The sequence below is a fragment of the Pelodiscus sinensis genome, chromosome 3 (genome assembly GCF_049634645.1).
Source record: "Pelodiscus sinensis isolate JC-2024 chromosome 3, ASM4963464v1, whole genome shotgun sequence".
In the NCBI taxonomy this organism is placed as follows: domain Eukaryota; kingdom Metazoa; phylum Chordata; order Testudines; family Trionychidae; genus Pelodiscus; species Pelodiscus sinensis.
In genome coordinates, this window is record NC_134713.1 from 60,863,193 (window position 1) to 60,882,680 (window position 19,488).

The 19,488-nt window shown below is 42.5% G+C and overlaps 1 protein-coding gene across 12 annotated transcripts in view; it reads right to left on the reverse strand.

Moving 5' to 3' along the window:
* The window catches only part of CEP162 (centrosomal protein 162), a 79,469-nt gene continuing 59,981 nt past the window's right edge, over positions 1-19,488 (reverse strand). For 10 of the 12 annotated variants that reach the window (XM_075923826.1, XM_075923828.1, XM_075923825.1 and 7 more), the window contains 5 exons: positions 11,160-11,301; positions 10,640-10,738; positions 8,442-8,576; positions 5,260-5,482; positions 1-1,667 (listed from right to left, as the gene is read on the reverse strand). In XM_075923826.1, the coding sequence (XP_075779941.1) occupies positions 5,264-5,482; positions 8,442-8,576; positions 10,640-10,738; positions 11,160-11,301 (595 nt within the window). In that variant the 3' untranslated portion in view covers positions 1-1,667; positions 5,260-5,263. The other 2 variants (XM_075923832.1, XM_075923834.1) reach the window with 2 other exon arrangements.

Genomic DNA, 19,488 nt, shown 5'->3' on the forward strand with positions numbered 1-19,488 from the left:
CAGGATACCGGGTTAGAGGGACCTTTGGTCTGACCCAGTATGGCCGTTGTTATCTTATGTTCTTATGAATTAAGTCTCACTTTGCTCTTTTTAGTGTCATTTCAGCACATGGTCAAAATATCTTATCAATCGCTACTTCAAAAGCTGATATCAGCTTTTATAGCAAATCCTCATAGGCACTAGAAGATGGACTGAAGAAGTTACTTCACCTTGTGCAGGAACAATGGTTCTTACAGGTACTGTCGTGTTGCATTCCCCACTCTAGCAGGGGCTCAGGGCAGAGGGATAGGAGGGGATACACCAATGCCTGTAGGAAATGTAAATGTGTGTGTGGGGGTCACGAAAGGGGGTTGGGGATGTGTGGGAGAGTGGCAGATGTCAAGGTTGGAGGGTATGAGGGGAGCAAGATAGGAGACATTGGGGGTGCATGCAGGAGTCAAGGGTGAGGGGTTTGAGGAAGGCAAGGAGCTGGGAATGTGGGAGCAGGGAGTCAGAGCAGGGTGTATGTGGGGATATTGTGCAGGATTGAGAGAAGAAAGATTGAAGGTGTACAGGTGAGTGTGGGAGGCAAGGGTGCCATACTGGCAACTGAGGGGACTGTAGCAGCATATACCAGTCCCTATGTGTTGCTTTTCATCTTCTTCCTGTTTCCTCTGACTCTCAGTGAGCATGGGAAAGTGCAGAACCTGCTGCATTTCTCTCCCTCCCGGCTGCCAGGGGAGGTGCAGAGGAGGAATGCAGCAGGCTGTGCACTCTCTCTCTCACTCACAGAGTCAGAGGAAGCAGGAAGGAGAAAAGCAACACACAGAGAGGACAGGTATGTGTGTCTGCAACCCCTTTGCCCCCCAAAATGGGAGCTCAGGAGGGGGCAGGTGAAGGTGGCTCAGGGCTGTGGCAGTCCCAGACTGGGGAAGGTGCGGCATGGTCCCTTTATCCCCATTATCCTGCCTGGCTGCCTCTTGCAGAGTGTGGAATCCAGCAGGAAGCCCCGGGAGCTGAGCAGGGAGCACACCAGCCTTTTCCATGCAGGCAACTGCCCCAGCCATCCGGTTTCTTGCCAGAGTGCTGCATCAACTTACTTTCACCTCTGAGGCCAATGCTCCTAAAGAAGTTTGTGTCATGCACCTTCTTGGACCACCCAATACTGATGTCCGTGAAAGTCACAGTGATCCACAAATGCCAGCAATACTGTATAAAAATAACTCTTTCAAATAGGTACTGCATTACAAGAAGGTTTGACGCCAAAACTGGGATGTGTGTACCATTAGTGCCCCATTGCAATTAGGGAATCCCATTGGTGCAAAGCCGTCCACTATTTCACGCACACTGCCAAGTGTCAACAAACCTTTGTAGCAGCATGTGATTAATGGATCTTCACAACTGTGTTAATGCAGCCCCAGTGGTGGACTTCCCAACTCCAAACTGATTCGCTGACTGGCAGCAGTCTAAAATTGCTGCTTTCCACACAGCAATTGCCACACGCTTCTACACTGAGAGGGTACCTCTCATTTTGGTTGCCTTGCACCACAGTACAGTGGCAAGCTCTGCACACTGGAAGGTAGCTTTCTGCAGCCACTGCTCATCCCAGACCAGCATAATGATGCAATTCCACCATTCAATGCTTGTTTTCTGAGTCCAAAAGTGATGGTCCACCATGTACCGGTGCTCTGTGAATACCAAGAGAGAGATGGTGATTGCGTGATTGCTTATGGCTATCTGTGTGTTCACTAGAACAGTGTTTCTCAACCTTTTTTTTTAAAAAATGAAGTACCCCTTTTTCATAAAATAATGATAAGTACTCCCAGTACAATTTTTTTCGACCATTGCAACACATTTGTTTAAACAACTTAATCATAGCTGGGCAGGCAATGAAATTTTTGGGTGTAAAAAGTACAAAAATAATAAAACACTGTAAAACTTAAAACAAAAATTCGGTTTTTTCTAAGTTTCAGTTGTGTTGACGTACCCCCAGACTTCTCTCGAGTACCCCTAAGGATACTCGTACCACTAGTTGAGAAACACTGCACTAGAACTCCCCTCTCTCTTCTTAGATGATATGTAAGAATGGTTCACGGCCTATTTTTTTTGGCTCATATTCCTTATATTTAGGAAGTTGTCAGTAAGACTCACATCTACCAAGTGACTGGGGCCAGAGAGGTACCTCTTTGAAGATCATCTACTGGTGGGACTCTTTGTGGAATTTTGGCTGGAGTTGTTGGCAAACACCGTACTTCGCTGCATGTGGCCTGCCTAAGGTAGCAAATACACTCTGGGTATGTCTACACTATCCTCCTAATTCGAACTAGGAGGGTAATGTAGGCATACCGCACTTGCAAATGAAGCCCGGGATTTGAATTTCCCGGACTTCATTTGCATGAAGCTGGCCGGCGCCATTTTTAAATGCCGGCAGTTCGAACCCCGTGCCGCGCGGCTACACGCGGCACGGAGTAGCTAGTTCGGATTAGGCTTCCTAATCCGAACTAGCTGTACTCCTCGTGGAATGAGGAGTACAGCTAGTTCGGATTAGGAAGCCTAATCTGAACTAGCTACTCCGTGCCGCGTGTAGCCGCGCGGCACGGGGTTCGAACTGCCGGCATTTAAAAATGGCGCCGGCCGGCTTCATGCAAATGAAGTCCGGGAAATTCAAATCCCGGGCTTCATTTGCAAGTGCGGTATGCCTACATTACCCTCCTAGTTCGAATTAGGAGGGTAGTGTAGACATACCCTCAGAGTACGTATCCACAACCAGGTTTGCCTCTTTACAGGCATGGTGCTTCTTTAAAGCATGGCAAACCGGGCATACCCTGCTGAGGGGAAGGGTCCCTAGTGGAGGAAATAAGGCAGGAAGAAAATGAAGTGTTTTTTTTAAAGGATAAAATAAGAAAGGAGAAGGGGGAAAAACCTACATCTAGAACTATAACCAAGAGGCTAACTATAATTATGTAAAACAAGAGAATTGTCTTAACACACTGCTATTGACTCCGTCTCTAGCCAAGGGTGGTTGAGAAGGAATTGGGAGGAGGAAAGTCAGCCTGTCTGCACCTATTGGCTTTGTGGTGCAGCATGAGGAGAGAGTGCATGTGCGGACTTAACTGCTACTGAATCAACAGTGCAAAGAAGCAAGCACATCTACAATGGAGCACCCAGAGGAGCACTACTCAGGAGAAGAAATGTTGGTTTCTTTTTTTACTTTTTCTTTTGCAGACAAATCACAAGAGCTTGCATATTATGAAAATACAACATATTTACTAATGGTTGTTATTTTCTATACAAATCTTCATAGGCCTAATTACACAATTTATGAATACATAATAAAGCTTCCAGATTATTCTTAGAGAAAATCATCCTTTTTAATGAAAATTAAGCTTTTACGGTGTTTTGAAAAATATCTGAATGAGATACTGCAAATAATTATTTTTGGTTAATTGCAACTGTATCACTCTCAATACATGTTTTACAGACAGACATCACATGTAAACACTTAGATATCGTATATACGAACAATCAGACTGCAGCCAGCTGGAATGTGAATATATTACACACTAGCTATTTTTGTGGACCCTGCTGTTGCATATTAACAGTTCATTAAAGTGCATTGAGCTAGTCCCATTTCAAGAGGACCAGATCAAAACATTCTAATGAACTGTTAACATGCAGCAGCAGGGACAACACAGAGAGTCAGATCCTGACAGGCTAGTGTCCAGTATCATCACACCCTAGTCTGCTGTGGTCTGTTTACATACTGTAGGCTAGCCCTTCCAAACACTGCATAATTAATTATGGGCACTCAAGTGCATTTCAATAAGAACTTATACGGGTACGTCTACACTGCAACACTATTTTGAAATAACTAGCGCTATTCCGAAATAACTTTGTCCATGTCTACAGAGCAGGTAGTTATTTTAAAATGGTGTCAAAATGCTGTCAAGCTGGAGGACTTCTTGGTCCGACTCCTCTAACTCCTATTGTATGAGGAGTAAGGAAAGTCGGAGGAAGAGTGCTGTAATTCAAAATAAGTGCTATGTAGATGCTCCCTATTTCAAAAGAAGCTACGCAATTGACGTAGCTCAATTTGCATAGCTTATTTCAAGTTAAGTCCTGCAGTGTAGATGCACCCTAAGATATAAATTGGTATGTAACTGCTTTTCATTTAAATCATGCACACTCACTCACATGGCCACATTTTACTTATGAAAACATAGCTTCATGGTCCCTCCAAAAAGGCACTGATCTATCGTTATATATGTGCTGATGTAGCGCTATAAACTAAGTTACTCTAGCTTTATTTAACTCTTAGCATAATTCATCAGCCAACAATCAAATACCATCAATTATACTAAATATAGCATTAGCATGAGTGGTATTGCTTTGTAGGAAATACCTCAAAATGGAAAGAAAATGGTTTTCTAGAAGTATGTTTACACTACGAGTAGTACAGCAACACTGCTGCAGCTGTTTCATAGCACAGATACTTCCTTTACCCAGAGAAAGAGGTTTTCTGTGGATGTGGGTAATCCATCTCCTGGAGCTGCAGTAGTGAGGTTGACAAAATTCTTCTATCGATTTAGCTGCATCTAGACTGGGGATTAAGTTGACTTAACTACGGCACTCAGTGGTATGATTTTTTTCATACTCCCTGGATCCTTCTAAATTTTAACTGTAGACCAGGCTAGTTTGGAGTCATTGTTGTCACAGGAAAAAAAAACCAACCACCTTCTTTGCCCCAGTCCTCCAAGCTTTTGAGAAGGAGAATTAACAAAAAGGAGAGGGAGGAAAGAAAAGAGAATTGGGTGAAAAGATGAGAATTGTTTGAAAGATATAAACAGGATTTGGTGCCCTAATTATAAATAAAGTTAATATTACTGGGTTAGCTATTCTTGTATAAAGCAGACTATATTATTCAAGATCTTCACAAAAGATCTGAGATAGGGGAATACAACTAAGCAATCAGTTATACTATAAGAAATGGAACTGTACATCTTCGCTCAAAAAGGATACACTAATGTTCCACAGGCTGTTGGAAGATTATGGTGAAAAATAATCATCTGGGTCAAAAATCCCATTTTTTTTTATTCAGGATTATTTCATAAACAAGATAATTATTAAAAATCATAACACATAATATGATCCATCAATTGTTCAGTAAAAAACTGTCTTTAGAAGAGTGAAATTTCCAATAGTTTATGAAAAACATCTGAACCTGCAAGGATTATTCACAGCTGCCTAGGTTAAAATTCTACTTCTCTGATATGTTCTTACCCAGTCATGTTTTCCAATATCTTTCTGGTAAATTTAATCCACTTGAAACAGGTACTGGAATAACAACACCTTGTTTCTGCAATTCCCGTAAAACATCTAATATTGAATCTAATTCCACTTGAAATTTCTCCAGTTCTTGATTCTTTAATTGAGCAAGTTTCTTCCAGTTCTCAACTTCTTGAGTTTGCTGCACTTCAGCACCATGTCGGCTTTGTTGCACTATCTATAAATGAGAAGTTGGTTAAAAGAAGTATACTGATTTTTAGCCATCAGTTCACTGAACAGTTCACTGTTCTTTACTTGAGACAGTCCCTTTGCAAAAATACATACTATTGTATTTTTAATTAAGTTTCTGATGTTGAGTCCCAAAGCCCACTGCTAATTATTATATGGAAATATTTATTCTGAATACTGGAAAATGTACTTTTGATAGTAGCAGTAAATTCCTTTAGACATTAGTGGGGAGAGAAAGGGGGGCTAATACCTAGTTGAGTCTAAAGAAGCCTCAAAAGAGATTTATTCTTTCCAAAGGTCCCAATAAAAAGTTTGAGCACTTAAGACTTTGACAAATATTTAACACTCGTGAATATAACAGGCCTTTCTGAGCCTTTTACAAAATTTGATATAAAATACATGTTAATTGAATTAATAGTTTGCAACAAAATCAGACCAAATTTGGATTTTCTTTATGCTACAGAGACACAGTGCTAGTGCTATACTTTTGAAAACTGCCTAATGGACTCTACATGAATGCACCAAAAATAGTCTATAGTGACATTGCCCTGAGGCTGTTGCAGATATAGGTCTGAATGAGTTTTCACTCCTAATATCACCAAATTCCAACAAGTTAATTTAAAGATGTTAGCGTCAAAGGAAATAAAAATCTATATGCCATTCTGAAAGTGTAATGGCTACTCCAAACAGAGCATTTTATTTTGGAATGTGCTGTATAAAACAAAGACATTATTTCAATCTCCTGTAGTAACAAGATACAAATTGCCAGTTATTTTTATTATTTATGGTGTATTACCATAGCACTGAAGGTACATCTACACTGCAAGCAACAGCCCAAAGCAATGAATCTCAGAGCTCAGCTCTACAGACTTAGGTTCACAGGGCTCGCACCATGCTGAGATGTTCAGATTCAGGCTGAAGCTTGGGTTCTGAAACCTAGAGATGGGGCTGGGTTTCACATGCCCAGACATTTGCACAGCCATTTTATCATCATAGTGTGAACCCAGTCTGCAGACCCAGGCTCTGAGACTTGCTGCTGTGGGCTAATGCTGTCATATAGACATACTCTAAGAGCCTTAGTAATGGTCCAGGATGTTCATTACGTAATAATGTCCCTATTTTATTTTAGGTATTTATTATTTACTTATTGTTAGAGGATTAAATTTGAAAGTTGGGAAATAAACAAAATTAATTAAAAAAAAAGAACAATGGTAACACAAAACAACCACAACAGCAACTCAACAAAAAGAAAATTACTTAACTGTGATTGGTGTTTCTTATAGGATTGCTCCTCTCTTACTAAAAATAATAAAAATAAAATAAAATTCTCCCACTAACTATTGAGTCAGATTGAAATAAACAATGGCATTACAGCAATAAAGAATTTGGCCTGATGGTCCAGACAGTAAGGAACTGCCAAACAACTTAAAGCATAAATCCCAGCTTCCCACTTGTAATGAATTGAGGAACTTTCCAGAGTTAAAAAAAAGGGGGGGGGGGGATATGCACTACCCGAGGTTGTAGAGCTGAGTGGGTAGGCACAGTGAGAAAGGGGCAAAACTAAACAAATTACGTAAATTTGTTGATCTGAATTCTAAAACCTGACTACACAGGGATGATAATAGAGTGTTCATTGATGCTAAATAAATAAATAGCTCCACTATCAGCTCTTACACATTTGATAGTATATAACAACAACATTCTTCTTTAAAATAATTTAAGTGGAAGATTCCACTTTCACTGATACAATGGAACTTTCTACAGTAAGGGTGAAGCTGGTCTCTGCAGCAGATGGGACTTTCTTGGGGGCCAGTCCAAGACTGTGGAATAATGCCCTGATGAACTAAGAACAATTATAAACCTCACCCCACCCCATGTACAAGATGTACTTCAACTTTGCCTTCTCCGTTTACCAAAAAAAATTCCCCAAACCAAACTCAAATCAAATTACTTCATTGCACATATAATCATCTCCCTGGGGCAGCATGACAGAAAGAATGAACCACATGTGACACATACGAGTCCCACTGCTAATGCACTAATGAAAAGCACTCAGAAGAGAAAATGAAGAGACTAATAAAAGAACCTATACAGAATAAAACAGAAGTTATTTTCGGCATATAAAATGATCCTTACAAAGATTACTATGAACACAGAGGCTAGATTAGCAATGAGCAACTTAGGCTATTGAGCGGACCACATGAGTAGCCCTTCATCTCAGTGGGCTGCAAGGGCAGTTCCTTACTGCTGTGCTATCTTGGCCAGAGGACCAAATTCTTTTTTGTGGTAACTCCACTGAAATAAATAATATGAATCAATATCTACTGTGAGAGTGTTTTGTTTTGTTTTTGTTTGGAGAGTTAAAGAAGAGCAACACTAGAAGACAAAGATCCAACTCACCAAACTATCACTGGATTATGCAATTGTCTGATACAGTATTTTAATTTGCTTATTGGTGGATTTGGAATAAGGACAGTAAAGAAAGTTTTTGGGCTTTTTTTGTGAAAGGTAATATAAGGCGCATATGGCAAGTTTATTATGTTTGAGTAACTAGAAATTGAACAAACAACTTACGTTGTTAAGCTTTACTTGGGGTCTCAGGCTCACCTCAGTCAATATTTAATAAAAACTCTGCTGGTAGCACATACTAATCCTCATTTTCTAAACCTAGTGTTCCTGTTTGTGCCCAGATATGACTATTTGGCACCAACAAATGCTGCCACTTTAAATGTCTAAGTATCTCATTTGAGATTCAATGTACAAATTACTTTAGTTGCTCCTGTAAATAAGTACAAGATTGTATGCACGTTTATACGCACCAATAGGCACAAAAAAGGAGGACTTTTGGTTGATTGTGTTATCAGTCAAAATATATATATGGTCTGCAATCATTTGTACAAATGCTGTCAAAATACACAGGAAATAAGTACAGATATGCTCTATTTTACCTGTTGAAGTTCTTGTTCTCTTTGTGCATGTCTGAGTTCCATAGACTTGATTTTCCTTTCTAGACACAAAAAGTGTTTCATCTCAGGATTTTGCCTCTCTTTAGCCTCTCTCAGTTCTTCCAACAGTTTTGCCATCTAAAATTTGAGGTATTATTTGTTACTTGCAATGAAGGAATGCCAACTTTACTAAGAGTTGTATAAACAAAACATGATTTCCCATCAAAATGTATTTGTTTCCTTTCACAGTATTTTAATTGTTAAGATCACTGTTATAATCCAAACTTATTTTACAGTCCAAATCTTATTACTTTCCTCTACAGTGCAGCTGCTTAGTGGAAGATGGCTAGCCGTAGTTTTCCTTCAGAACACATAAATACCTGCCAAGAAAAAGGTTGGAAGAAACTAGCTCATGAATCTCCTGCTGACCAAAAACTACAGAGAGACTGATCCTACAACCATTACCTATACAACAGAATCACTTTTAAGCTGGCTCCCCCGAGCACCGGCTCCCAGCTGCCCTCCCGCGCTGCTGCCTCTCTGAAAGGCAGCAGAGGCGAAGCCGGAAGCTCTGCAAGAACTGGCATGAGTGGGGAGCTGACTTAAAAACTGGCTCCACACTAGCACCGGCTCCCGCCTCCTTACTGCCTTTGATACGGAGGCAGCAACGGGTGCGTGTAGTCATTAAGATTAACCAATAAGACCAGGTTCATCAGTTAATCATTTAAACAACTATACGCTAACATCCCTAGGTAATATAGGTAACTCCCTTTTCAGTGTGACATCTCCAAAGACAATGCTTCTTCATGAATTCACTCATTTTCTCATTTGTATCTAGTATAGTTATCTTCCTTCCTTAATACTTCAAGTTCAGTGCATTCAATTTGCCAAATGTGCTTGCCACACAGACACACACATAATCTGCAAGGTCTACTTCCAGATAAGGAAAATTCTGATTTTTAACATGCAATTTAAAGACAAGTTTTAAAACAAGGCACGACTCTCATTTACAAATTCCAGGTATTTAGTTGCTGAATGTCTCTGCAGTTTTCCTGGTTTCACACTTCCTTTCATTAAAGCAATGAAAACAAACACACTATGGCTCTGGTCTTTCCACAGTAATACCGAGACACAAAAATCAAAACATAATGTAACTATGATCGTATTGTCTAATTTTCTTCTATTTCCTTTTAACTTTATTAAAACCATGATCTTCAGCCAAACATTTACTACACGTAGGCTTAGAACTTGGTAAAAATCATTCCACATGGAAGACAAGCCACACAAGCTAACCCTTACGCTCTTTTTCCCATCTGTGTGTGCTGATACAGTTGACGTCAGCAGATGAAGCTATCTTTGCCCTCTACTCCAGCAGGGAGTTTACATTGGAGAGTCTTCACAATGAACATTTTTCCTCAAGAGGAATCGAGGGCAAAAAGCAGCAGCTGCACAAGACAGACCCATAGGTAAGATGCAGATAATTTTTAGGCATAGTTTAATGGTCCCTTAATTAGAAACACAAAAGCAGGCATATCAATTAAAATCTTTTCCCAAACACTTATGGCTGCCCCGTGAATTCTTTGTGGTTCCCCAATGGAGCCATGACTCACACTTCGAGAAACACTGTACTAGAACAACTAATAGAGTTTTTTGTAAAATCTCCGAGGTAGTCATATTTGAATTTCTATTAAAAATAATAAATGATAGCGTCTTTAGGGAAGGAATCGATTAAAATGTATATATTTGACCGTCCCAACAATTTCTGTTTTCACTTAAACAACAAACCGCCAGTCTCTTCAAAAAATTAACTGCATATGAATTATTACTATGAAGTAGTTTTCACACATCACTCACTTCTAAACATGATTTCACAGAATTTAGTACCAGAGATCAAAGTGAAATAGACAAACATTATATGTTACATTTTCTGTAACACATTCTACTTCCTTGCTCACATACACAACTGTCCTCTCTCAAAAAATTAAAATTCAGTTTTACATGAGATAAAGAGCAATTATTAAAATTAAATTCTAACCAACTTAATTGATCAAGAGCTGAAGTTGACCAAAGCATGGATCTATGCAGGCTGCTTTCATTTTCCATTACTGGAACCTTTTAAAAATAAAACAAAGATTTCTTGCTTTATACACAGACTGTTCAAAAATGAAAAAAAAAAAAATCAAAACAAATCTTTCATTTACCTCTTTTTGTAAGATTTCTTCTCGCATTTGTGAAACTGAAAGGGCTTCTTGATTTCTGTTCAGCTCATTAACTTGTTCTTGTAGATGTTTTATTAAGATCTAAGGAAGTATTTTAAATATTCCTCATTAACACTGTCAGGTTTAAAAACCTTCAAAATAATCAGATCATTTCTTGAATATTGATACTGAAATAGACAAAAGCATTTCTCTAATCTTAATATTATTAGTAATTATATTGTACCTTATGTTAGGCAAAGGATAATAGACACACAGTTAGTTGACCATGTATAGATTTGAATTTAAAATAGTCCCATATCCATTTTTATGCCATTTCTTTCCATTTTATTACGTAATATGAACATTATTTCTTGAGCAAGTCCCATTTCTGAAAGAATATGGCATAATTTAAAATATTTAATTTCTAAATCATCACAAATGTTGACCATTTCCTGTTAAAATCATTGTTAATAATGCTTTCATTAGGTCTATAAACGTATAAATGTGCAACTGTTTATTTTACTTCTTGTCTTGAAATTTTGCTGTTGAGTTCAGCTACTTTAGAAGCAGAATGTTCCATTGCATGCTGACAAAGAATTTTCTCTATTTCTCTCTGATGGGATGCTTTTAGAGCTGCAATGTATTCTGCTGTGTCTTCTTTTGTTCTGTAAAAGAAAACTAAGCATATAACTGTTCCTCAGAATTGTTGCAACAAAATTTTACATGCTTATACATTTAAAATAATTAAATTATAGGCCCCATAAAAAAAATGTTACTTAACCTTGGTAACTGTTGTTCTTCTTCGAAATGTGTTGCTCATGTCAATTCCATGTAGGTGTGTGCGCACTGCGTGCGTGTTGTCACAAGTTTTTTCCCTTAGCAGCTCCTGGTGGAGCAGCAGGGGAGCTCCCTGGAGTGGCTCTGCTAGATCCGCTAATATATACCCCTGCTGGCCCTCCACCCTCTTGGTTCCTTCTTACTGGACTACTCTGAAGAAGGGGAGGCAGGCGGGCAGGATTTGGAATGGATATGAGCAAAACATCTCAAAGAACAATAGTTACAGAGGTAACTGTAGAAGTAACTGTTTTTTCTTCTTCAAGTGATTGCTCATGTCCATCCCACGTAGGGACTCCAAAGCAGAAACCCTAGGAGTTGGGTTGGAGTCCTGACTTTCAACTGAGCAGAGGACAGCCTTACCCAGGGCTGCGTCCTCCTTAGCCTGATGGGCCAGTACATAATGATTGGCAAAAGTGTGGACTGAAGACCTCGTGGCGGCCCTGCAGATTTCCAGGATCAGGACCTGAGCCACAAAGGCTGTGGCAGAGGCCTAGGCCCTAGTGGAGTGGGCCATGTGTGGAGGAGCTGGTACTCAGGCCAGCCCACAGCACTCCTTGATACAGGACGTAATGCACGAGGAGATCCTCTGTGCAGAGACCTGCTGTACCATCGGCTGTTCCGCAGTTGCTATAAAAAGCTGTGGAGACCTATGGAAGGGCTTTGTTTTTTCTAAATAAAAGGCTAAGGCTCTCCTAACATCTAACGTGTGTAGTGCCTGTTCCTTGCCCAAAGCATGGGGCTTTTGGGAAAAAAAAACGGGAGAAAAATGTCCTGAGACACATGAAAGTGAGACACTATCTTGGGAAGGAAGGCGGGACAGGGGCATAACAGGATCTCGTCCTTGAAGAATACCGTATAATTGGGGGTCTGATGTGAAAGCCCTCAGTTCCAACACATGTCTGACCGATGTGATAGCCACTAGGAAAGACAACTCCAGGAGAGGTATAGCAGTGAACATCACCAGGGGCTCGAAAGGGAGCCCCATGAGCCTGGACAGAACTAAGTTAAGGTCCCACTGAAGGAATGGGCTGACACACATGCAGGTAAAATCTGTCCAAAACCCATTAAAATCTGTGGACAATAGGGATGCGTGAAGAGTGCCGTGTTCCTAGAGCCTGGGTGATAGGTGGAAATAGCCAGCAGGTGAACCCTGATCGATGAGGAGGACAGCCCCTGGACCCTGAGGTCGAGGAGGTGGTCCAGAACTAGTGGGACCGGGGAGTTCATAGCCTTCTGAGCAGCCCAAATGGAGAAGCACTTCCATTTAGCCAGATAGGCGGCCCTAGTGGAAGATTTCCTACTTCCCAGAAGGACTTCCTGAACCCGCTCTGAGCGCTGGAGCTTCCAGGACATTAGGTGGAGGGACTGTAGGTTTGGGTAGTGAAGCTTGCCGAAGTGCTCAGTTATGAGGTCTGGGTGCAGGGGGAGAGGAATCGGCTTCCTGCACGACATGTTTAACAGGGACATGAACCAATGCTGTCTGGGCCAAGCCGGCGCTATGAGAATGAGGGAGGCCCTGAATTCCCTCACTTTCAGAAGCACCTTGCACACCAGCAGGAATGGGAAAAAGCCTGGTTCATCTGGTCCGCCGGCGTGTTCTGGGTCCCAGGGAGATGGGATGTGACTGGGTGAACATCCACTCAGATGCAGAGTTCCAAAAGCCAGAGGGCTTCCTGGCACAGGGGAGGGGAACATGCTTCCCCCTGCCTGTTGAAATAGGCGACTGCCATTGTACTGTCCGACAGGATGAGGATTGTCCTGCCCGAGGCGGAGAAGGAAAGCCTGGCATGCGAGGCAAACAGCCTGCAGCTCCCTGACATAGATATGCAGGGAAAGTTCCTCCTGTGATCACATACCTTGCATTCTTAGGGTGTGTTTAGACTACATGGCTCGGTCGACGTATCTTGAGTAGAACCCCTTGCCCATGAATTCCTGAGGGACCGTTTCGGCAGCTCCCAGTCTTAGGAGCTGTTGCACCTCCTCCCTGAGGAGATGCTTGTTAGTGGGGACCCTGAAGAGGGACGGAGTAGGGCAAGTGGAAAGAGGGAGATTGAGAAGAAGGGGATGGCAGGAGTCTTGTGGTACCAGCTCGATTAAATTGTCCATTGCAGCCCAGATGTTATAAGCACAGTACCTGCTGAGTCGCTATGTGGAGTTGAAGGTCCCCGGAAGCATATGCTTTCCTGCCCAGCAGATTGGCCTTCTTGGCATCCCTGCTCTTGGGGGTTGCGCCTGGTTCTCTCTCTTGTTGGTTAGCTGCCTGAACCACTAGGGATGCCAGAGGGGAATGAGAGAAGAGATGCTCAATCCCTTCTTGTGGGACAAAATAACAGCACTCAGCCGTCTCATTGGTAGGCGGAATGGAGGCCAGAGCCTGCCAGTGTCTTTGTGATCTTTGTCATGGTTTTGTTCACTAGTAGGGCCACCCTGGTGGGCATATCAGCCTGCAGGATGTCGACAGTCAGGTCCTAGTCATCTGTCACCTCTTCAGCCTCTACCCCTAGACTCTGTGAGTCTAAACCAATAGGGAATTAAAACCAATAGTAAACCTTGCAAAGGGAATTAAAACCAATAGTAAAAGGTTTTATAGCCATATAAATAGGAAAAAAACAAAAAAAGAAGTAGGACCGCTAATTACTAAGGATGGAGTGGAGGTTAAGGATAATCTAGGAATGGCCCAATATTTGAACAAATACTTTGCTTCAGTCTTTAATGAGGCTAATGAAGAGCTTAGGGATAATGGTAACTTAATAAATGGGACTAAAGATATGGAGGTAGATATTACCATATCCGAGGTAAAAGCCAAACTTGAACAGCTTAATGGGAGTAAATCAGGGGGCCCAGATAATCTTCATCCAAGAATATTTAAGGAACTGGCATATGAACTTGCAAGTCCATTAGCAAAATTTTTTAATAAACCTCTAAACTCAGGGGTTGTACCATTTGACTGGAGAATTGCTAATATAGTTCCGATTTTTAAGAAAGGGAAAAAAAGCGACCCAGGTAACTATAGACCTGTTAGTTTGACATCTGTAAGATCCTGAAAAAATTTTGAAGGAGAAAGTAGTTAGAGACATTGAGGCTAATGGCAATTGGGACAAATTACAACATGGTTTTACAAAAGGTAGATCGTGTCAAACCAACCCGATCTCTTTTTTTGAGAAAGTAACAGATTTTTTAGATGAAGGAAATGCAGTGGATCTAATTTACCTTGACTTTAGTAAGGCATTTGTTACAGTACCACATGGGGAATTATTGGTTAAATTGGAAATGATAGGGATTAATATGAAAGTTGAGAGGTGGATAAGCAACTGGTTAAAGGGGAGACTACAGCGGGTCATATTGAAAGGTGAACTGTCAGGTTGGAGGAAGGTTACTAGCAGAGTTCCTCAGGGATCAGTTTTGGGGCCAATTTTATTTAATCTTTTTATTGCTGATCTTGGCACCAAAAGTGGAAGTGTCCTAATAAAATCTGCGGATGACACAAAGTTGGGAGCTATTGCCAATTCAGAAAAGGATCGGGATATCATACAGGAAGATCTGTATGATCTTGTAAATTGGAGTGATAGCAATAGGATGAAATTTAATAGTGAGAAGTGTAAGGTTATGCATTTAGGGATTAATAACAAGATTTTTAGTTATAAGATGGGGACACATAAGTTGGAAGTAACGGAGGAGGAGAAGGACCTCAGAGTCCTGGTTGATTATAGAATGACTATGAGCCGCCATTGTGATATGGCTGTGAAAAAGGCTAATACGATCTTGGGATGTATTAGGTGAGGTATTTCCAGTAGGGATAAGGAGGTATTAGTGCCGTTATACAAGGTATTGGTGAGACCCCATTTGGAATACTGTGTGCAGTTCTGGTCTCCCATGTTTAAGAAGGATGAATTCAAACTGGAACAGGTACAAAGAAGGGCCACTAGGATGATCAGAGGAATGGAAAACCTGTCTTATGAAAGGAGACTCAAGGAGCTTGGCTTGTTTACCTTAACCAAAAGAAGGCTGAGGGGGGACATGATTGCACTTTTTAAATATATTAGAGGGATAAATACCAGGGAGGGAGAGGAATTATTTAAGCTTAATACCAATGTGAACACAAGAATAAATGGATATAAGCTGGCTAGTAGGAAGTTTAGACTTGAGATTAGACGAAGGTTTCTAACCATTAGAGGAGTGAGGTTCTGGAACGGCCTTCCAAGGGAAGTAGTGGGGGCAAAAGATCTATCTGGCTTCAAGATTAAACTAGATGGGTTTATGAAGGGGATGGTTTGATGAGATAACATGATCTTGGTAACTAATTGACCATTCATTATCAGTGGGAAATAGGTAAATGGAGGGATGATAGGAATTACTAGAGAACTTTTTGGGTGTCTGGCTGATGAATCTTGCCCACATGCTCAGGGTTTAGCTGATCGCCATATTTGGGGTCGGGAAGGAATTTTCCTCCAGGGTAGATTGGCAGAGGCCCTGGAGGTTTTTCGCCTTCCTCTGTAGCATGGGGTACAGATCACAGCTAGAGGATTCTCTGCATCTTGGGGTCTTCAAAGTATTTGAAGGCTTCAATATCTGAGATATAGGTGAGAGGATTATTCTGGGAGGGGTGGGTGAAATTCTGTGGCCTGCACTGTGCAGGGGGTCAGACTAGATGATCATAATGGTCCCTTCTGACCTTAAAGTCTGTGAGTCTATGAGATTGGCCTTCTTGGCATCCCTGCTCTTGGGGGTTGCGCCTGGTTCTCTCTCTTGTTGGTTAGCTGCCTGAACCACTAGGGATCCTAGAGGGGAATGAGAGAAGAGATGCTCAATTCCTTCTTGTGGGACAAAATAACAGCACTCAGCCATCTCATTGGTAGGCGAATGGAGGCCAGAGCCTGCCAGTGTCTTTGTGATCTTTGTCATGGTTTTGTTCACTGGTAGAGCCACCCTGGTGGGCATATCAGCATGCAGGATGTCGACAGTCAGGTCCTAGTCATCTGACAACTCTTCAGTCTCTACCCCTAGACTCTGTGCCAGGTGATGGATAAGGTCCTGGTGAGACCTTGAGTCCACGGAGGGCAGCGCCCTTCCAAAAGCCTCATCGGAGGATGAAGACGACAACCCCTTCAGGCATGCCGCCTTTGCATCCTGGGCTTGCGAGAGGGACTAGGAGGCCCCTGAGGATGCCAGCATGTGGGGATGTGACAAGGATGGCCCCCTTTTGACCGAAGGTCTGGGCGAAAGCTCCCCGGGGGACAGGGACTGGGGCCAAAGTAGGGGAGCGGGTCAGTGGGGTTGCTGATAGAAGGGCCCCGGGCCCAGAGACGACCAACTCTGCTCTAGAGGGGCCCACACCCTGGCTCTGGTGATATGCCCAGGGAATCCAAAAGGAGCCTGCCACTGGGGTGGCCAGGATTGCTGCGCCAACTGTCTTGGGGTTGGTTGTGTGGCCTAGACCGCACTGATGTGCTACAGTGCTTGGCGTGGTGCCGGGAGTATTGTTGGAGTGAGAGTGTTATATCTTTTTATATTTGCATTTTAGGTTTAATAATGTAGTAATGTAAGGTAATATATTTAACATTTTATTAATCAAGCCTTTTAGTTAAATATACATTTCTTTGTTTTAAAGTTTAGTGAGTTTGGTAAGTAAATTGAGTTTTTTGGTATTGTGCCTATGCTAATGAGATTAGAGGAATGCTGAAGGCTGGAGTTTTAATTGTTTGATTTACAATGACTTTTGCTTTGCCCAATATGAGATGCTTTGTTTATGTTTTTTTAAGGTCTTTGTAGAGATTGTTCATGTGTGAGAGTGGTATGTATGTGTCGAGATAAAGGTGTGAAGGTTATCTTCAGAGCCAGATGGCCAAGAAAGGAGGGGCGAAGAGTGGGAGAAGACAGACTTATCAGCGTCAGAGGGACCATCAGTGCATACCCACGGTCAGGAATTGATCAGATTGGCAGATTGACAACTCTACAGTCGAGCGAGCACCCCTAAAAGACAATTGATTACAGGATGAGTTTTTTGTAAATGTTTTGGGAATGATTAACATAAAAAAGATAACACCAGACACAGACTGACACAGCAAAATCTATAGACTTCATCAGAGAAAAGGATTATAAAAGCAGAGTGACTTGCTATTGGACTTTGGGTTCATCTTGCCACCAACTCCAGGAGAGCATCGGATCGTGACCGACAAAGGCCCTGCTCCCCCTCTGTGATCAATCTAGCTGGCCACTAGATTGATACAGACTCTGGACTGGTAACTATAACATCATCTGGCTGGACTGTGTGTGTATGGTGCGTGTTTTTGTAAGTGACTGAAAAGCATATGCTACCGTTGTATTCTCAATAAACGCGGCGTACTGCCTTTTCCCCTATAAAAGTTCTCGTGTGCTTTGTTTAAGCATAACAGTAGCACCCGTGCCTTGACCTCGATCTGGAGCCCTGTGACGATGCGGCTGACTCCGCCTCCAAATAGGCTGAGTATTCAGAGGTCAAACAGTGTTGTGCCATAGTTGTTGCAGTTGGCAATCTGCGTATCAAGCCACAGATTATGGCTTTCCATGGTGCTGAGGAGGAGGTGGCGGCATAAAAGGCAACGGTGTTTGCCTGCTGGCTGCCAAGGATGGGAGTGTGGATACCATCGGTGCACTAACCAGTGCTGTACAGGTGTCCTGGCTCAGTGCATGGGTCGGTGCTGGTGAGACTACTGTGGCAGGTGCCGGTGTCAGGGGCTGGTGACAGTGTCTAGGTCAACAGCACCAGGGTAGTGCAGTGGTGAACCCTCATGTCCTGTGCCAGAGCTGGCAGTGCCATGGATGTGGCTCGGTGCCCCCAAGCATGACGCTCCTTAGGCGGGCCCAGTGAAGTCAGGGATGAGGCAAGCTAGATGAGATCTCTTGCAGCCTCAAAAGCATCCGGTGTTGAGGACTCTGGGAGATCCTCCACCGGGCTCCAGTCCCAGTGCGGGATGGAATGGTGCCGACCCGACCTCAATGGTCCGGGTGCTGATACTGCTGGTGTCACGTGCCCCACCTGATGGTGCACTGATGGCATGTGCCTAGATGGAGACCTGCCCCGGCTAGGTCTCCATTTTGTCTGTGGCCCTGGAGAGTGGTGCTGAGGCCTGGTGCCGAGGCCTACAGCCAGAGAGGAGGGCAAGCAGCTTAGTGCTTTCCGCACAGAAGCTGGTGCACAGCAGGCTGTCGGTGCTGGTGTCGGGCGGAGAGCCGCATCATGAGTATGATCTTCGGCTTGAAAGCCTTACAGATCATGCAGGTCTCCAACAGATAAGTTTCCCTGAGGCACTTAAGGCAGGCTTCCTGGGGGTCTCTGCAGGGCATAGGCTTCTGGCACTTAATGCAGGGCTTGAAGCCTTGAGGCACAGGCACGCCCTGCAGCAAGCTGGAGATGTGAAGCAAGTTATGCACGTAAGTAAACTACTAACACTTAACAGCTACTTAAACTATTTACAACTGAGATAAGAACGAACACTAACAAACAACAGAACTACAAAAGGGTGAGAACTGCTGAGAGTGCTTGCTAAGCAAGAGCAGAGCAGGCTACAATGACCATCAGAAGCAGAAAGAAGGAACTGAGGGGGTGGACGGCCAGCAGGAGTACATATTAGCGGATATAGTGGTGCCATTCCAAGGGACTCCTCTGCTGGCCCAATGGGTGCTGTTAAGGGAAAAAACATGCATCAACACGTGCACATAGCACATGCATTGCACATACTTAATTTTACACTTTACATGCATTGTATATGCAAACATCATGGATGCAATTACTCCAACTGCATCCATCATTTTGGTAAGTATATATGAAATTGTGTGTGTATCCAATTTTGAAGATTTGGGCCATAAATTAGTATTACACTATTGGGCAAGAAGACAAAGTCATTCCGGCTGCAACAATTTATAATAAGTAACCTTGTTCTTAATCAAAGCCTTGACAAAGTCTAGATTAAAGAGCACGCATCTGGACCTGCACAAGGGTTTAATATGAATGACAGAAGATCTAGGTCCTCTTTTCA